General features: G+C 52.9%; 1 protein-coding gene across 4 annotated transcripts in view; it reads right to left on the reverse strand.

Annotated features, from left to right (window-relative positions):
• The window catches only part of LOC115120940 (cell adhesion molecule 4-like), a 222,131-nt gene that overhangs the window by 19,469 nt on the left and 184,010 nt on the right, over positions 1-18,652 (reverse strand). For all 4 annotated transcript variants that reach the window (XM_065008027.1, XM_065008021.1, XM_065008028.1 and 1 more), the window contains exon 3: positions 2,982-3,269. In XM_065008027.1, coding sequence (XP_064864099.1) covers positions 2,982-3,269 — 288 coding nt within the window. The remainder of the gene's footprint in view (positions 1-2,981; positions 3,270-18,652) is intronic.

The raw sequence follows: 18,652 nt of genomic DNA on the forward strand, positions 1-18,652 counted from the left end.
ACAAGAGACACAAAAGAAAGAGGGAAAAAAGAGAGAGGTGGAGGGTATAACAGGACAGACACACAGAGAGAGGTGGAGGGTATAACAGGACAGACACACAGAGAGAGGTGGAGGGTATAACAGCGGGACAGACACACAGAGAGAGGTGGAGGGTATAACAGGACAGACACACAGAGAGAGGTGGAGGGTATAACGGGACAGACACACAGAGAGAGGTGGAGGGTATAACAGGACAGACACACAGAGAGAGGTGGAGGGTATAACAGGACAGACACACAGAGAGAGGTGGAGGGTATAACAGCGGGACAGACACACAGAGAGAGGTGGAGGGTATAACAGGACAGACACACAGAGAGAGGTGGAGGGTATAACAGGACAGACACACAGAGAGAGGTGGAGGGTATAACAGCGGGACAGACACACAGAGAGAGGTGGAGGGTATAACAGCGGGACAGACACACAGAGAGAGGTGGAGGGTATAACAGCGGGACAGACACACAGAGAGAGGTGGAGGGTATAACAGCGGGACAGACACACAGAGAGAGGTGGAGGGTATAACAGGACAGACACACAGAGAGAGGTGGAGGGTATAACAGCGGGACAGACACACAGAGAGAGGTGGAGGGTATAACAGGACAGACACACAGAGAGAGGTGGAGGGTATAACAGGACAGACACACAGAGAGGGGTGGAGGGTATAACAGCGGGACAGACACACAGAGAGAGGTGGAGGGTATAACAGGACAGACACACAGAGAGGGGTGGAGGGTATAACAGGACAGACACACAGAGAGAGGTGGAGGGTATAACAGCGGGACAGACACACAGAGAGAGGTGGAGGGTATAACAGGACAGACACACAGAGAGAGGTGGAGGGTATAACAGCGGGACAGACACACAGAGAGAGGTGGAGGGTATAACAGCGGGACAGACACACAGAGAGAGGTGGAGGGTATAACAGCGGGACAGACACACAGAGAGAGGTGGAGGGTATAACAGGACAGACACACAGAGAGAGGTGGAGGGTATAACAGGACAGACACACAGAGAGAGGTGGAGGGTATAACAGGACAGACACACAGAGAGGGGTGGAGGGTATAACAGCGGGACAGACACACAGAGAGAGGTGGAGGGTATAACAGGACAGACACACAGAGAGGGGTGGAGGGTATAACAGGACAGACACAGAGAGAGGTGGAGGGTATAACAGGACAGACACACAGAGAGAGGTGGAGGGTATAACAGGACAGACACACAGAGAGAGGTGGAGGGTATAACAGGACAGACACACAGAGAGAGGTGGAGGGTATAACAGGACAGACACACAGAGAGAGGTGGAGGGTATAACAGCGGGACAGACACACAGAGAGAGGTGGAGGGTATAACAGGACAGACACACAGAGAGAGGTGGAAGGTATAACAGGACAGACACACAGAGAGAGGTGGAGGGTATAACAGGACAGACACACAGAGAGAGGTGGAGGGTATAACAGGACAGACACACAGAGAGAGGTGGAGGGTATAACAGCGGGACAGACACACAGAGAGAGGTGGAGGGTATAACAGGACAGACACACAGAGAGAGGTGGAGGGTATAACAGGACAGACACACAGAGAGAGGTGGAGGGTATAACAGCGGGACAGACACACAGAGAGAGGTGGAGGGTATAACAGCGGGACAGACACACAGAGAGAGGTGGAGGGTATAACAGCGGGACAGACACACAGAGAGAGGTGGAGGGTATAACAGCGGGACAGACACACAGAGAGAGGTGGAGGGTATAACAGGACAGACACACAGAGAGAGGTGGAGGGTATAACAGCGGGACAGACACACAGAGAGAGGTGGAGGGTATAACAGGACAGACACACAGAGAGAGGTGGAGGGTATAACAGCGGGACAGACACACAGAGAGAGGTGGAGGGTATAACAGGACAGACACACAGAGAGAGGTGGAGGGTATAACAGGACAGACACACAGAGAGAGGTGGAGGGTATAACAGCGGGACAGACACACAGAGAGAGGTGGAGGTATAACAGGACAGACACACAGAGAGAGGTGGAGGGTATAACAGGACAGACACACAGAGAGAGGTGGAGGGTATAACAGCGGGACAGACACACAGAGAGAGGTGGAGGGTATAACAGCGGGACAGACACACAGAGAGAGGTGGAGGGTATAACAGCGGGACAGACACACAGAGAGAGGTGGAGGGTATAACAGCGGGACAGACACACAGAGAGAGGTGGAGGGTATAACAGGACAGACACACAGAGAGAGGTGGAGGGTATAACAGGACAGACACACAGAGAGAGGTGGAGGGTATAACAGGACAGACACACAGAGAGGGGTGGAGGGTATAACAGCGGGACAGACACACAGAGAGAGGTGGAGGGTATAACAGGACAGACACACAGAGAGGGGTGGAGGGTATAACAGGACAGACACAGAGAGAGGTGGAGGGTATAACAGGACAGACACACAGAGAGAGGTGGAGGGTATAACAGGACAGACACACAGAGAGAGGTGGAGGGTATAACAGGACAGACACACAGAGAGAGGTGGAGGGTATAACAGGACAGACACACAGAGAGAGGTGGAGGGTATAACAGCGGGACAGACACACAGAGAGGGATAGACAAACAGACAGAAAGAGATGGACAGAAGGACAGATAAAATAAAGAGATAAAATAAAATAAAGAGAGTGATAGCTGGATGGAAGTCTTATCAGACGGGGAGTAAAGAGGGAGGTAGAAGGCTGGACAGAAAAGGAGAGAGTATGATGGAGTTTGAGAAAGATAGATGGATAGACTGACACAGGGACAGGCAGGTGGATAGATAGGGAATGCAGGAAGTGAACAGAGAGAGCGAGAGGCAGAGAGAGAGGTATGACTGAACAAAGACAGAGTCAGACAGACAGATACTGATAGATAGAATGACAGAGCGACATAGTGATAGATCGTCAAAGGACGGACAGACCTGGTATCTCCCGGCGGTCCCTGATCCAGCGCAGCGTGGCGGGGGGCTTGCTGCGCGGCGACAGGCAGGTGAGCTCCACCTCGCCCCCCTCCATGGCCTCCTGCCTCACCTCCACCGTGGGGGTGTCGGGAGGGACGGACACGGATAGCGTGGCCACTTGGTGGTGGGTGTCGTCGGTGTAGAGCTGGCAGAAGTAGCCGCCCTCATCCGACACGCTCACGTTGGTGAGGGTGATGCGCACCAGGCGGGGTGTGAAGAGAACCATCTGGAAACGGTCGTCCTTCAACGCTGGGGAGGGAAGGAGGGAGACAGACAGACAGACAGACAGACAGACAGTATCGGGGGGTGGGGGGGGGGGGGGGGTCAAGACACAATAGGAAAACCACAATTGGAGATAAACACGTAAATATATGGAAAGAAAAGCAAGGCCAAAAGAAAAGAGGACCGGGGGAGTAACAAGGAGGAGAGTGAATAGAAGAATTGAAAGGGGGATAGTGAAGGAGGAGAAGAAGAATTATACATAGTTAATCCAACAATCCACTGTGACCTCCTGACCAAGGCCATAGTATCATAACAACCACAGAGGCAGTGAGAAGAGAGAGAACCGAGAGAACGGACATAGGACAGCAAAACTATGCTTCTTTCGTTGTCAGAGAAAGGGAAACATCTATTGTGAGAAAATCATGATAACAAATAATGCTAATAACCGTCAGAGTGTGACAGGGACTCGATGGCCATTTGCTCATAAACCTTCCCAAACACACTTTGTATCGACTGACTGCACAACCTCGCTCTTTCATTTCTACCGCACTCTCTTCCTCCCTCTCTTTTCTCTCTTCCCCCAACTCTTTCTCCCTCTCCCTCTCCTGTCTCCCTCTCTTTCCTCTCTACATCCCTCCCTCTCTACCTCCCTATCTTTCCTCTCTACCTCCCTGTCTTTCCTCTCTACCTCCCTGTCTTTCCTCTCTACCTCCCTGTCTACCTCCCTCTCTTTCCTCTCTACCTCCCTGTCTTTCCTCTCTACCTCCCTGTCTACCTCCCTCTCTTTCCTCTCTACCTCCCTGTCTTTCCTCTCTACCTCCCCGTCTTTCCTCTCTACCTCCCTCTCTTTCCTCTCTACCTCCCTGTCTTTCCTCTCTAACTCCCTGTCTTTCCTCTCCACCTCCCTGTCTTTCCTCTCTACCTCCCTGTCTTTCCTCTCTACCTCCCCGTCTTTCCTCTCTACCTCCCTCTCTTTCCTCTCTACCTCCCTGTCTTTCCTCTCTACCTCCCTGTCTTTCCTCTCCACCTCCCTGTCTTTTCTCTCTACCTCCCTGTCTACCTCCCTGTCTTTCCTCTCTACCTCCCTGTCTTTCCTCTCTACCTCCCCGTCTTTCCTCTCTACCTCCCTCTCTTTCCTCTCTACCTCCCTGTCTTTCCTCTCTACCTCCCTGTCTTTCCTCTCCACCTCCCTGTCTTTCCTCTCTACCTCCCTGTCTTTCCTCTCTACCTCCCTCTCTTTCCTCTCTACCTCCCTGTCTTTCCTCTCTACCTCCCCGTCTTTCCTCTCTACCTCCCTGTCTTTCCTCTCTACCTCCCTCTCTACCTCCCTGTCTTTCCTCTCTACCTCCCTGTCTTTCCTCTCTACCTCCCTGTCTTTCCTCTCTACCTCCCTGTCTTTCCTCTCTACCTCCCTGTCTACCTCCCTCTCTTTCCTCTCTACCTCCCTGTCTTTCCTCTCTACCTCCCTGTCATTCCTCTCTACCTCCCTCTCTACCTCCCTGTCTTTCCTCTCTACCTCCCTGTCTACCTCCCTCTCTTTCCTCTCTACCTCCCTGTCTTTCCTCTCTACCTCCCCGTCTTTCCTCTCTACCTCCCTGTCTTTCCTCCCTGTCTTTCCTCTCTACCTCCCTGTCTTTCCTCTCCACCTCCCTGTCTTTCCTCTCCACCTCCCTGTCTTTCCTCTCTACCTCCCTGTCTTTCCTCTCTACCTCCCTGTCTTTCCCCTCTACCTCCCCGTCTTTCCTCTCTACCTCCCTGTCTTTCCTCTCTACCTCCCTCTCTACCTCCCTGTCTTTACTCTCTACCTCCCTCTCTACCTCCCTGTCTTTCCTCTCTACCTCCCTATCTTTCCTCTCCACCTCCCTGTCTTTCCTCTCTACCTCCCTGTCTTTCCTCTCCACCTCCCTCTCTTTCCTCTCTACCTCCCTGTCTTTCCTCTCTACCTCCCTGTCTTTCCTCTCTACCTCCCTGTCTTTCCTCTCCACCTCCCTGTCTTTCCTATCTACCTCCCTGTCTTTCCTCTCTACCTCCCTCCCTCTCTACCTCCCTGTCTTTCCTCTCTACCTCCCTGTCTTTCCTCTCTACCTCCCTGTCTTTCCTCTCTACCTCCCTCCCCGTCTTTCCTCTCTACCTCCCTCCCTCTCTACCTCCCTGTCTTTCCTCTCTACCTCCCTGTCTTTCCTCTCTACCTCCCCTCTTTCTTTCCCCGTCTTTCCTCTCTACCTCCCTGTCTTTCCTTTCCTCTCTCTACCTCCGTCTGTCTTTCCTCTCTACCTCCCTGTCTTTCCTCTCTACCTCCCTGTCTTTCCTCTCTACCTCCTGTCTTTCCTCTCTACCTCCCTGTCTTTCCTCTCTACCTCCCTGTCTTTCCTCTCTACCTCCCTGTCTTTCCTCTCTACCTCCCTGTCTTTCCTCTCTACCTCCCTGTCTCCTCTCTACCTCCCTGTCTTTCCTCTCTACCTCCCTGTCTTTCCTCTCTACCTCCCTGTCTTTCCTCTCTACCTCCCTCCCTGTCTTTCCTCCCTCTACCTCCTGTCTTTCCTCTCTACCTCCCGTCTTTCCTCTCTACCTCCCTGTCTTTCCTCTCTACCTCCTGTCTTTCCTCTCTACCTCCCTGTCTTTCCTCTCTACCTCCCTGTCTTTCCTCTCTACCTCCCTGTCTTTCCTCTCTACCTCCCTCCCCGTCTTTCCTCTCTACCTCCCTGTCTTTCCTCTCTACCTCCCTGTCTTTCCTCTCTACCTCCCTGTCTTTCCTCTCTACCTCCCTGTCTTACCTCCCTGTCTTTCCTCTCTACCTCCCTGTCTTTCCTCTCTACCTCCCTGTCTTTCCTCTCTACCTCCCTGTCTTTCCTCTCTACCTCCCTGTCTTTCCTCTCTACCTCCCTGTCTTTCCTCTCTACCTCCCTGTCTTTCCTCTCTACCTCCCTGTCTTTCCTCTCTACCTCCCTGTCTTTCCTCTCTACCTCCCTGTCTTTCCTCTCTACCTCCCTGTCTTTCCTCTCTACCTCCCTGTCTTTCCTCTCTACCTCCCTGTCTTTCCTCTCTACCTCCCTGTCTTTCCTCTCTACCTCCCTGTCTTTCCTCTCTCTACCTCCCTGTCTTTCCTCTCTACCTCCCTGTCTTTCCTCTCTACCTCCTGTCTTTCCTCTCTACCTCCCTGTCTTTCCTCTCTACCTCCCCTGTCTTTCCTCTCTACCTCCCTGTCTTTCCTCTCTACCTCCCTGTCTTTCCTACCTCTACCTCCTGTCTTTCCTCTCTACCCCTGTCTTTCTCTCTACCTCCCTGTCTTTCCTTCCTCTCTACCTCCCTGTCTTTCCTCTCTACCTCCCTGTCTTTCCTCTCTACCTCCCTGTCTTTCCTCTCTACCTCCCTGTCTTTCCTCTCTACCTCCCCTGTCTTTCCTCTCTACCTCCTGTCTTTCCTCTCTACCTCCCTGTCTCCTCTCTACCTCCCTGTCTTTCCTCTCCACCTCCCTGTCTTTCCTCTCTACCTCCCTGTCTTTCCTCTACCTCCTGTCTTTCCTCTCTACCTCCCTGTCTTTCCTCTCTACCTCCCTGTCTTTCCCTCTCTACCTCCCTGTCTTTCCTCTCTACCTCCCTGTCTTTCCTCTCTACCTCCCCTCCCTCTACCTCCCTGTCTTTCCTCTCTACCTCCCTGTCTTTCCTCTCTACCTACCCCCTGTCTTTCCTCTCTACCTCCCTGTCTTTCCTCTCTACCTCCCTGTCTTTCCTCTCTACCTCCCTGTCTTTCCTCTCTACCTCCCTGTCTTTCCTCTCTACCTCCCTGTCTTTCCTCTCTACCTCCCTGTCTTTCCTCTCTACCTCCCTGTCTTTCTCTCTACCTCCCTGTCTTTCCTCTTTCCTCTCTACCTCCCTGTCTTTCCTCTCTACCTCCCTGTCTTTCCTCTCTACCTCCCTGTCTTTCCTCTCTACCTCCCTGTCTTTCCTCTCTACCTCCCTGTCTTTCCTCTCTACCTCCCTGTCTTTCCTCTCTACCTCTCTTTCCTCTCTACCTCCCTGTCTTTCCTCCCTGTCTCCTCTCTACCTCCCTGTCTTTCCTCTCTACCTCCCTGTCTTTCCTCTCCTCTCTGTCTTTCCTCTCTACCTCCCTGTCTTTCCTCTCTACCTCCCTCTTTCCTCTTTCCTCTCTACCTCCCTGTCTTTCCTCTCTACCTCCCTGTCTTTCCTCTCTACCTCCCTGTCTTTCTCTCTCCTACCCCTGTCTTTCCTCTCTACCTCCCTGTCTTTCCTCTCTACCTCCCTGTCTTTCCTCTCTACCTCCCTGTCTTTCCTCTCTACCTCCCTGTCTTTCCTCTCTACCTCCCTCCCTTTCCCCCTACCTCCCTCTCTACCTCCCTGTCTTTCCTCTCTACCTCCCCTGTCTTTCTCTACCTCCCTGTCTTTCCCTCCCTGTCTTTCCTCTCTACCTCCCTGTCTTACCTCTGTCTTTCCTCTCTACCTCCCTGTCTTTCCTCTCTACCTCCCTGTCTTTCCTCTCTACCTCCCTGTCTTTCCTCTCTACCTCCCTGTCTCCTCTCTACCTCCCTGTCTTTCCTCTCTACCTCCCTGTCTTTCCTCTCTACCTCCCTGTCTTTCCTCTCTACCTCTACCTCCCTGTCTTTCCTCTCTACCTCCCTGTCTTTCCTCTACCTCCCTGTCTTTCCTCTCTACCTCCCTGTCTTTCCTCCTACCTCCCTGTCTTTCCTCTCCACCTCCCTGTCTTTCCTCTCTACCTCCCTGTCTTTCCTCTCTACCTCCCTGTCTTTCCTCTCTACCTCCCTGTCTTTCCTCTCTACCTCCCTGTCTTTCCTCTCTACCTCCCTGTCTTTCCTCTCTACCTCCCTGTCTTTCCTCTCTACCTCCCTGTCTCTCCTACCTCCCTGTCTTACCTCCCTGTCTTTCCTCTCTACCTCCCTGTCTTTCCTCTCTACCTCCCTGTCTTTCCTCTCTCTCCTCCTCCTCCCTGTCTTTCCTCTCTACCTCCCTGTCTTTCCTCTCTACCTCCCTGTCTTTCCTCTCTACCTCTCCCTGTCTTTCCTCTCTACCCTGTCTTTCTCCCCTACCTCCCTGTCTTTCCTCTCTACCTCCCTGTCTTCCCTCTCTACCTCCCTGTCTTTCCTACCTCTGTCTTTCCTCTCTACCTCCCTGTCTTTCCTCTCTACCTCCCTGTCTTTCCTCTCTACCTCCCTGTCTTTCCTCTCTACCCTACCTCCCTGTCTCTTCCTCCTCTACCTCCCTGTGTCTTTCCTCTCTACCTCCCTTTCCTCTCTACCTCCCTGTCTTTCCTCTCTACCTCCCTGTCTTTCCTCTCTACCTCTGTCCTCCTCTCTACCTCTGTCTTTCCTCTCTACCTCCCTGTCTTTCCTCTCTACCTCTCTCCCTCCTGTCTTTCCTCTCTACCTCCCTGTCTTTCCTCTCTCCCCTGTCTTTCCTCTCTACCTCCCTGTCTTTCCTCTCTACCTCCCTGTCTTTCCTCTCTACCTCCCTGTCTTTCCTCTCTACCTCCCTGTCTTTCCTCTCTACCTCCCTGTCTTTCCTCTCTACCTCCCTGTCTTTCCTCTCTACTCTCCCTGTCTTTCCTCTCTACCTCCCTGTCTTTCCTCTCTACCTCCCTGTCTTTCCTCTCTACCTCCCTGTCTTTCCTCTCTACCTCCTATCTTTCCTTTCTCTCTCTACCTCCCTGTCTTTCCTCTCTACCTCCCTGTCTTTCCTCTCTACCTCCCTGTCTTTCCTCTCTACCTCCCTGTCTTTCCTCTCTACCTCCCTGTCTTTCCTCTCTACCTCCCTGTCTTTCCTCTCTACCTCCCTGTCTTTCCTCTCTACCTCTACCTCCCTGTCTTTCCTCTCTACCTCCCTGTCTTTCCTCTCTACCTCCCTGTCTTTCCTCTCTACCTCCCTGTCTTTCCTCTCTACCTCCCTGTCTTTTTCTACCTCCCCTCCCTCCTCTCTACCTCCCTGTCTTTCCTCTCTACCTCCCTGTCTTTCCTCTCTACCTCCCTGTCTTTCCTCTCTACCTCCCTGTCTTTCCTCTCTACCTCCCTGTCTTTCCTCTCTACCTCCCCGTCTTTCCTCTCTACCTCCCTGTCTTTCCTCTCTACCTCCCCTCCCCTCTCTACCTCCCTGTCTTTCCTCTCTACCTCCCCTGTCTTTCCTCTCTACCTCCCTGTCTTTCCTCTCTACCTCCCTGTCTTTCCTCTCTACCTCCCTGTCTTTCCTCTCTACCTCCCTGTCTTTCCTCTCTACCTCCCTGTCTTTCTCTCTACCTCCTGTCTTTCCTCTCCTCCCTGTCTTTCCTCTCTACCTCCCTGTCTTTCCTCTCTACCTCCCTGTCTTTCCTCTCTACCTCCCTGTCTTTCCTCTCTACCTCCCTGTCTTTCTCTACCTCCCTGTCTTTCCTCTCTACCTCCCTGTCTTTCCTCTCTACCTCCCTGTCTTTCCTCTCTACCTCCCTGTCTTTCCTCTCTACCTCCCTGTCTTTCCTCTCTACCTCCCTGTCTTTCCTCTCTACCTCCCTGTCTTTCCTCTCTCTCCTCTTTCCTCTCTACCTCCCTGTCTTTCCTCTCTACCTCTCCCTCTTTCCTCTCTACCTCCCTGTCTTTCCTCTCTACCTCCCTGTCTTTCCTCTCTACTCCCTCTCCCTCTTTCCTCTCTACCTCCCTGTCTTTCCTCTCTACCTCCCTGTCTTTCCTCTCTACCTCCCCTCTTTCCTCTCTACCTCCCTGTCTTTCCTCTCTACCTCCCTGTCTTTCCTCTCTACCTCCCTCCCTCTCCACCTCCCTGTCTTTCTCTCTACCTCCCTGTCTTTCCCTCTCTACCTCCCTGTCTTTCTCTCTCTACCTCCCTGTCTTTCCTCTCTACCTCCCTGTCTTTCCTCTCTACCTCCCTGTCTTTCCTCTCTACCTCCCCTCCCCCTCTCTACCTCCCTGTCTTTCCTCTCTACCTCCCTGTCTTTCCTCTCTACCTCCCTGTCTTTCCTCTCTACCTCCCGTCTTTCCTCTCTACCTCCCTCCTCTCTACCTCCCTGTCTTTCCTCTCTACCTCCCTGTCTTTCCTCTCTACCTCCCTCCCTCTACCTCCCTTTCCTCTCTACCTCCCTGTCTTTCCTCTCTACCTCCCTGTCTTTCCTCTCTACCTCCCTGTCTTTCCTCTCTACCTTCTTCCCTCTACCTCCCTGTCTTTCCTCTCTACCTCCCTGTCTTTCCTCTCTACCTCCCGTCTTTCCTCTCTACCTCCCTGTCTTTCCTCTCTACCTCCCTGTCTTTCCTCTCTACCTCCCTGTCTTTCCTCTCTACCTCCCTGTCTTACCTCCTCTCTCTACCTCCCTGTCTTTCCTCTCTACCTCCCTGTCTTTCCTCTCTACCTCCCTGTCTTTCCTCTCTACCTCCCTGTCTTTCCTCTCTACCTCCCTGTCTTTCCTCTCTACCTCCCTTTCCTCTCTACCTCCCTGTCTTTCCTCTCTACCTCCCTGTCTTTCCTCTCTACCTCCCTGTCTTTCCTCTCTACCTCCCTGTCTTTCCCTCTCTACCTCCCTGTCTTTCCTCTCTACCTCCCTGTCTTTCCTCTCTACCTCCCTGTCTTTCCTCTCCACCTCCCTGTCTTTCCTCTCTACCTCCCTGTCTTTCCTCTCTACCTCCCCTCTTTCCTCTCTACCTCCCTGTCTTTCCTCTCTCTCCCTGTCTTTCCTCTCTACCTCCCTGTCTTTCCTCTCCACCTGTCTTTCCTCTCTACCTCCCTGTCTTTCCTCTCTACCTCCCTGTCTTTCCCTCTACCTCCCTGTCTTTCCTCTCTACCTCCCTGTCTTTCCTCTCTACCTCCCTGTCTTTCCTCTCTACCTCCCTGTCTTTCCTCTCTACCTCCCTGTCTTTCCTCTCTACCTCCCTGTCTTTCCTCCCTCTACCTCCCTGTCTTTCCTCTCTACCTCCCTGTCTTTCCCTCTCTACCTCCCTGTCTTTCCTCTCTACCTCCCTGTCTTTCCTCTCTACCTCCCTGTCTTTCCTCTCCTACCTCCCTGTCTTTCCTCTCTACCTCCCTCTCTACCTCCCTGTCTTTCCTCTCTACCTCCCTCCCTTTCTCTACCTCCCTGTCTTTCCCTCCTCTTTCCTCTACCTCCTGTCTTTCCCTCTCTACCTCCCTGTCTCTCTACCTCCCTGTCTTTCCTCTCTACCTCCCTGTCTTTCCTCTCTACCTCCCTGTCTTTCCTCTCTACCTCCCTGTCTTTCCTCTCTACCTCCCTGTCTTTCCTCTCCTGTCTTTCCTCTCTACCTCCCTGTCTTTCCTCTCTACCTCCCTGTCTTTCCTCTCTACCTCCCTGTCTTTCCTCTCTACCTCCTGTCTTTCCTCTCACCTCCCTGTCTTTCCTCTCTACCTCCCTGTCTTTCCTCTCTACCTCCTGTCTTTCCTCTCTACCTCCCTGTCTCCCTGTCTTTCCTCTCTCTCCCTGTCTTTCCTCTCTACCTCCCTGTCTTTCTGTCTCCTCTACCTCCCTGTCTTTCCTCTCTACTTTCCTGTCTTTCCTCTCTCTACCTCCCTGTCTTTCCTCTCTACCTCCCTGTCTTTCCTCTACCTCCCTTCCTCTCCTACCTCCCTGTCTTTCCCTCTCTACCTCCCTGTCTTTCCTCTCTACCTCCCTGTCTTTCCTCTCTACCTCCCTCCCTGTCTTTCCTCTCTCACCTCCCTGTCTTTCCTCTCTACCTCCCTGTCTTTCCTCTCTACCTCCCTGTCTTTCCTCTCTACCTCCTGTCTTTCCTCTCTACCTCCCTGTCTTTCCTCTCTACCCCTGTCTTTCCTCTCTACCTACCCCTGTCTTTCCTCTCTACCTCCCTCTTTCCTCTCTACCTCCCTGTCTTTCTGTCTCTCTACCTCCCTGTCTTTCCTCTCTACCTCCCTGTCTTTCCTCTCTACCTCCCCGTCTTTCCTCTCTACCTCCCTGTCTTTCCTCTCTACCTCCCTGTCTTTCCTCTCTACCTCCCTGTCTTTCCTCTCTACCTCCCTGTCTTTCCTCTCTACCTCCTGTCTTTCTTTCTCCCTCTCTACCTCCCTGTCTTTCCTCTCTACCTCCCTGTCTTTCCTCTCTACCTCCCTGTCTTTCCTCTCTACCTCCCTGTCTTTCCTCTCTACCTCCCTCTCTTTCCTATCTACCTCCCTGTCTTTCCTCTCTACCTCCCTCCCTCTCTACCTCCCTGTCTTTCCTCTCTACCTCCCTGTCTTTCCTCTCTACCTCCCTGTCTTTCTCTCTACCTCCTCCTGTCTTTCTCTCTCTCTACCTCCCTGTCTTTCCTCTCTACCTCCCCTCTCTCCTGTCTTTCCTCTCCTCTGTCTTTCCTCTCTCCTCCTCCTGTCTTTCCTCTCTACCTCCCTGTCTTTCCTCTCTACCTCCCTGTCTTTCCTCTCTACCTCCCTGTCTTTCCTCTCTACCTCCCCTGTCTTTCCTCTCTACCTCCCTGTCTTTCCTCTCTACCTCCCTGTCTTTCCTCTCTACCTCCCTGTCTTTCCTCTCTACCTCCCCTTTCCTCCTGTCTTTCCTCTCTACCTCCCTGTCTTTCCTCTCTACCTCCCTGTCTTTCCTCTCTACCTCCCTCCCACCTCCCTGTCTTTCCTCTCTACCTCCCTGTCTTTCTCTCTCCTCCCTCTGTCTTCCTCCTCTCTACCTCCCTGTCTCTTCCTCTCTACCTCCTCCCTCTCTTTCCCTCTACCTTTCCTCCTCTTTCCTCTCTCTCCTGTCTTTCCTCTCTACCTCCCTGTCTTTCCTCTCTACCTCCCTGTCTTTCCTCTCTACCTCCCTGTCTTTCCTCTCTACCTCCCTGTCTTTCCTCTCTACCTCCCTTCCTCTCCCTCCCTGTCTTTCCTCTCTACCTCCCTGTCTTTCCCTCTCTACCTCCCTGTCTTTCCTCTCCCTACCTCCCTGTCTTTCCTCTCTACCTCCCTGTCTTTCCTCTCTACCTCCCTGTCTTTCCTCTCTACCTCCCTCCCTCCCTGTCTTTCCTCTCTACCTCCCCTCCCTACCTCTTTTCCTCTCTACCTCCCTGTCTTTCCTCTCTACCTCCCTGTCTTTCCTCTCTACCTCCCTGTCTTTCCTCTCTACCTTCCTCTCTACCTCCCTGTCTTTCCTCTCTACCTCCTGTCTTTCCTCTCTACCTCCCTGTCTTTCCTCTCTACCTCCCTGTCTTTCCTCTCTACCTCCCTGTCTTTCCTCTCTACCTCCCTGTCTTTCCTCTCTACCTCCCTGTCTTTCCTCTCTCCACCTCCCTGTCTTTCCTCTCTACCTCCCTGTCTTTCTCTCTACCTCCCTGTCTTTCCTCTCTACCTCCCTCTTTCCTCTCTACCTCCCCTGTCTTTCCTCTCTACCTCCCTGTCTTTCCTCTCTACCTCCCTGTCTTTCCTCTCTACCTCCCTGTCTTTCCTCTCTACCTCCCTGTCTTTCCTCTCTACCTCCCTGTCTTTCCTCTCTACCTACCCCTGTCTTTCCTCTCTACCTCCCTGTCTTTCCTCTCTACCTCCCTGTCTTTCCTCTCTACCTCCTGTCTTTTCCTCTCTCTACCTCCCTGTCTTTTCCTACCTCCCTGTCTTTCCTCTCTACCTCCCTGTCTTTCCTCTCTACCTCCCTCTCTACTCTCCCTCCTCTCTACCTCCCTGTCTTTCCTCTCTACCTCCCTGTCTTTCCTCTCTACCTCCCTGTCTTTCCTCTCTACCTCCCTGTCTTTCCTCTCTACCTCCCTGTCTTTCCTCTCTACCTCCCTTTCCTCTCTACCTCCCTGTCTTTCCTCTCTACCTCCCTGTCTTTCCTCCTCTCCCTGTCTTTCCTCTCCTCCCTGTCTTTCCTTCCTGTCTTTCCTCTCTACCTCCCTGTCTTTCTCTCTACCTCCCCTGTCTTTCCTCTCTACCTACCCCTGTCTTTCCTCTCTACCTCCCTGTCTTTCCTCTCTACCTCCTGTCTTTCCTCTCTACCTCCCTGTCTTTCCTCTCTACCTCCCTGTCTTTCCTCTCTACCTCCCTGTCTTTCCTCTCTACCTCCCTGTCTTTCCTCTCTACCTCCCTGTCTTTCCTCTCTACCTCCCTGTCTTTCCTCTCTACCTTCACCCCTGTCTTTCCTCTCTACCTCCCTGTCTTTCCTCTCTACCTCCCTGTCTTTCCTCTCTACCTCCCTGTCTTTCCTCTCCCTGTCTTTCCTCTCTACCTCCTGTCTTTCCTCTCTTCCCTCTCTCTACCTCCCTGTCTTTCCTCTCTACCTCCCTGTCTTTCCCTCTCTACCTCCACCCTGTCTTTCCTCTCTACCTCCCTGTCTTTCCTCTCTACCTCCCTGTCTTTCCTCTCTACCTCCTCTTCTCCTCTCTACCTACCTCTCTACCTCCTGTCTTTCCTCTCTACCTCCCTGTCTTTCCTCTCCTACCTCCCTGTCTTTCCTCTCTACCTCCCTGTCTTTCCTCTCTACCTCCCTCTACCTCCCTGTCTTTCCTCTCTACCTCCCTCTTTCCTCTCTACCTCCCTTTCCTCTCCACCTCCCTGTCTTTCCTCTCTACCTCCTGTCTTTCCTCTCTACCTCCCTTCCTCTCCACCTCCCTGTCTTTCCTCTCTCCCTCCTCCTCCCTGTCTTTCCTCTCTACCTCCCTGTCTTTCCTCTCTACCTCCCTGTCTTTCCTCTCTACCTCCCTGTCTTTCCTCTCTACCTCCCTGTCTTTCTTTCCTCTCTACCTCCCTGTCTTTCCTCTCTACCTCCCTGTCTCTTCCCCTCTCTACCTCCCTGTCTTTCCTCTCTACCTCCCTGTCTTTCCTCCTACCTCCCCTGTCTTTCCTCTCTACCTCCCTGTCTTTCCTCTCTACCTCCTCTCTACCTCCCTGTCTTTCCTCTCTACCTCCCTGTCTTTCCTCTCTACCTCCCTGTCTTTCCTCTCTACCTCCCTGTCTTTCCTCTCCTCTCCTCTCCTGTCTTTCCTCTCTACCTCCCTGTCTTTCCTCTCTACCTCCCTGTCTTTCCTCTCTACCTCCCTCCTTTCCTCTCTACCTCCTTTGTCTTTCCTCTCTACCTCCCTGTCTTTCCTCTCTACCTCCTGTCTTCCCTCTTTCCTCTCTACCTCCCTGTCTTTCCTCTCTACCTCCCTGTCTTTCCTCTCTACTCTCCCTGTCTTTCCTCTCTACCTCCCTGTCTTTCCTCCTCTCTACCTCCCTGTCTTTCCTCTCTACCTCCCTTTCCCGTCTACCTTCCTCTCTACCTCCCTCTCTCTACCTCCCTGTCTTTCCTCTCTACCTCCCTGTCTTTCCTCTCTACCTCCCTGTCTTTCCTCTCACCTCCCTGTCTTTCCTCTCTACCTCCCTTCCTCTCTACCTCCCTGTCTTTCTCTCTCTACCTCCCTGTCTTTCCTCTCTACCTCCCTCCTCTCTACCTGTCTTTCCTCTCTACCTCCCTCTTTCCTCTCTACCTCCCCTGTCTTTCCTCTCTACCTCCCTGTCTTTCCTCTCTACCTCCCTGTCTTTCCTCTCTACCTCCCTGTCTTTCCTCTCTACCTCCCTGTCTTTCCTCTCTACCTCCCTCCCTCTCTACCTCCCTGTCTTTCCTCTCTACCTCCCTGTCTTTCCTCTCTACCTCCCCGTCTTTCCTCTCTACCTCCCTGTCTTTTTCCTCTCCACCTCCCTGTCTTTCCCTCTCTACCTCCCTCTACCTCCCTGTCTTTCCTCTCTACCTCCCTGTCTTTCCCTCTCTACCTCCCTGTCTTTCCTCTCTACCTCCCTCTACCTCCCTGTCTTTCCTCTCTACCTCCCTGTCTTTCCTCTCTACCTCCCTGTCTTTCCTCTCTACCTCCCTGTCTTCCCTCTCTACCTCCCTGTCTTTCCTCTCTACCTCCCTGTCTTTCCTCTCTACCTCCCTGTCTTTCCTCTCTACCTCCCTGTCTTTCCTCTCTACCTCCCTCTGTCTTTCCTCTCTACCTCCCCTCTCTACCTCCTCTCTCTACCTCCCTGTCTTTCCTCTCTACCTCCCTACCTCCCTGTCTTTCCTCTCTACCTCCCTGTCTTTCCTCTCTACCTCCCTTTGTCTTTCCTCTCTACCTCCCTGTCTTTTCCTCTCCACCTCCCTGTCTTTCCTTTCCCTTCCTTCTACCTCCCTGTCTTTCCTCTCTACCTCCCTGTCTTTCCTCTCTACCTCCTGTCTTTCCTCTACCTCCCCATCTTTCCTCTCTACCTCCCTGTCTTTCCCTCTACCTCCCTGTCTTTCCTCTCTACCTCCCTGTCTTTCCTCTCTACCTCCCTGTCTTTCCTCTCTACCTCCCTGTCTTTCCTCTCTACCTCCCTGTCTTTCCTCTCTACCTCCCTGTCTTTCCTCTCTACCTCCCTGTCTTTCCTCTCTACCTCCCTGTCTTTCCTCTCTACCTCCATGTCTTTCCTCTCTACCTCCCCTCTTTCCTCTCTACCTCCTGTCTTTCCTCTCTACCTCCCTGTCTTTCCTCTCTACCTCCCTGTCTTTCCTCTCTCCTCTCCCTCTCACCTCCCTGTCTTTCCTCTCTACCTCCCTGTCTTTCCTCTCTACCTCCCTGTCTTTCCCTCTCTACCTCCCTGTCTTTCCTCTCTACCTCCTGTCTTTCCTCTCTACCTCCCCTCTTTCCTCTCTACCCCTGTCTTTCCTCTCTACCTCCCTGTCTTTCCTCTCTACCTCCCTGTCTTTCCTCTCCACCTCCCTGTCTTTCCTCTCTACCTCCCTGTCTTTCCTCTCCACCTCCCTGTCTTTCCTCTCTACCTACCTCCTGTCTTTCCTCTCTACCTCCCTGTCTTTCCTCTCTACCTCCCTGTCTTTCCTCTCTACCTCCCTGTCTTTCCTCTCTACCTCCCTGTCTTTCCTCTCTACCTCCCTGTCTTTCCTCTCTACCTCCTGTCTTTCCTCTCTACCTCCTCTCTCTACCTCCCTGTCTTTCCTCTCTCCCTGTCTTTCCTCTCACCTCCCTGTCTTTCCTCTCTACCTGTCTTTCCTCTCTACCTCCCTCTCTCTCTACCTCCTGTCTTTCCTCTCTACCTCCCTGTCTTTTCCTCCTCTGTCTCCTCTCTACCTCCTGTCTTTCTCTCTACCTCTGTCTCTCTTCCTCCTCTCCTGTCTTTCCTCTCTACCTCCCCTTTCCTCTCTACCTCCCTGTCTTTCCTCTCTACCTCCCTGTCTTTCCTCTCTACCTCCCCGTCTTTCCTCTCTACCTCCCTGTCTTTCCTTTCCTCCCTCTACCTCCCTGTCTTTCCTCTCTACCTCCCTGTCTTTCCTCTCTACCTCCCCTGTCTTTCCTCTCCCTGTCTTTCCTCTCCATCTCCCCTGTCTTTCCTCTCTACCTCCCTGTCTTTCCTCTCTACCTCCCTGTCTTTCCCTCTCTACCTCCCTGTCTTTCCTCTCTACCTCCCTCTCTACCTCCCTGTCTTTCCTCTCTACCTCCCTGTCTTTCCTCTCTACCTCCCTGTCTTTCCTCTCTCCACCTCCCTGTCTTTCTTTCCTCTCTACCTCCCTGTCTTTCCTCTCTCACCTACCCCTGTCTTTCCTCTCTCCTCCCTGTCTTTCCTCTCTACCTCCCTGTCTTTCCTCTCTACCTCCCTGTCTTTCCTCTCCACCTCCCTGTCTTTCCTCTCTACCTCCCTGTCTTTCCTCTCTACCTCCCTGTCTTTCCTCCCTCTCTACCTCCCTGTCTTTCCTCTCTACCTCCCTGTCTTTCCTCTCTACCTCCCTGTCTTTCCTCTCTACCTCTACCTCCCTGTCTTTCCTCTCTACCTCCCCTCCCTCTCTACCTCCCCCTGTCTTTCCTCTCTACCTCCCTGTCTTTCCTCTCCTGTCTTTCCTCTCTACCTCCCGTCTTTCCTCTCTACCTCCCTGTCTTTCCTCTCTACCTCCCCTCTACCTTCCCTCTCTACCTCCCTGTCTTTCCTCTCTACCTCCATCCCTGTCTCTTCCTCTCTACCTCCCTGTCTTTTCCTCTCTACCTCCCTGTCTTTCCTCTCTACCTCCCTGTCTTTCCTCTCTACCTCCCTGTCTTTCCTCTCTACCTCCTGTCTTTCTCTCTACCTGTCTTTCCTCTCTACCTCCCTGTCTTTCTCTCTACCTCCCTGTCTTTCCTCTCTACCTCCCTCTCTACCTCCCTGTCTTTCCCTCTCTACCTCCCTGTCTTTCCTCTCTACCTCCCTGTCTTTCCTCTCTACCTCCCTGTCTTTCCTCTCTACCTCCCTCTCCTCTCTACCTGTCTTTCCTCTCTACCTCCCCTCTTTCCTCTCCACCTCCCTGTCTTTCCTCTCTACCTCCCTGTCTTTCCTCTCTACCTCCCTGTCTTTCCTCTCTACCTCCCTGTCTTTCCTCTCTACCTCCTGTCTTTCCTCTCTACCTCCCTGTCTTTCCTCTCCCTCCCTGTCTTTCCTCTCTACCTCCCCTGTCTTTCCTCTCTACCTCCCTGTCTTTCCCCT

This window comes from Oncorhynchus nerka, linkage group LG3 (genome assembly GCF_034236695.1).
Source record: "Oncorhynchus nerka isolate Pitt River linkage group LG3, Oner_Uvic_2.0, whole genome shotgun sequence".
In the NCBI taxonomy this organism is placed as follows: domain Eukaryota; kingdom Metazoa; phylum Chordata; class Actinopteri; order Salmoniformes; family Salmonidae; genus Oncorhynchus; species Oncorhynchus nerka.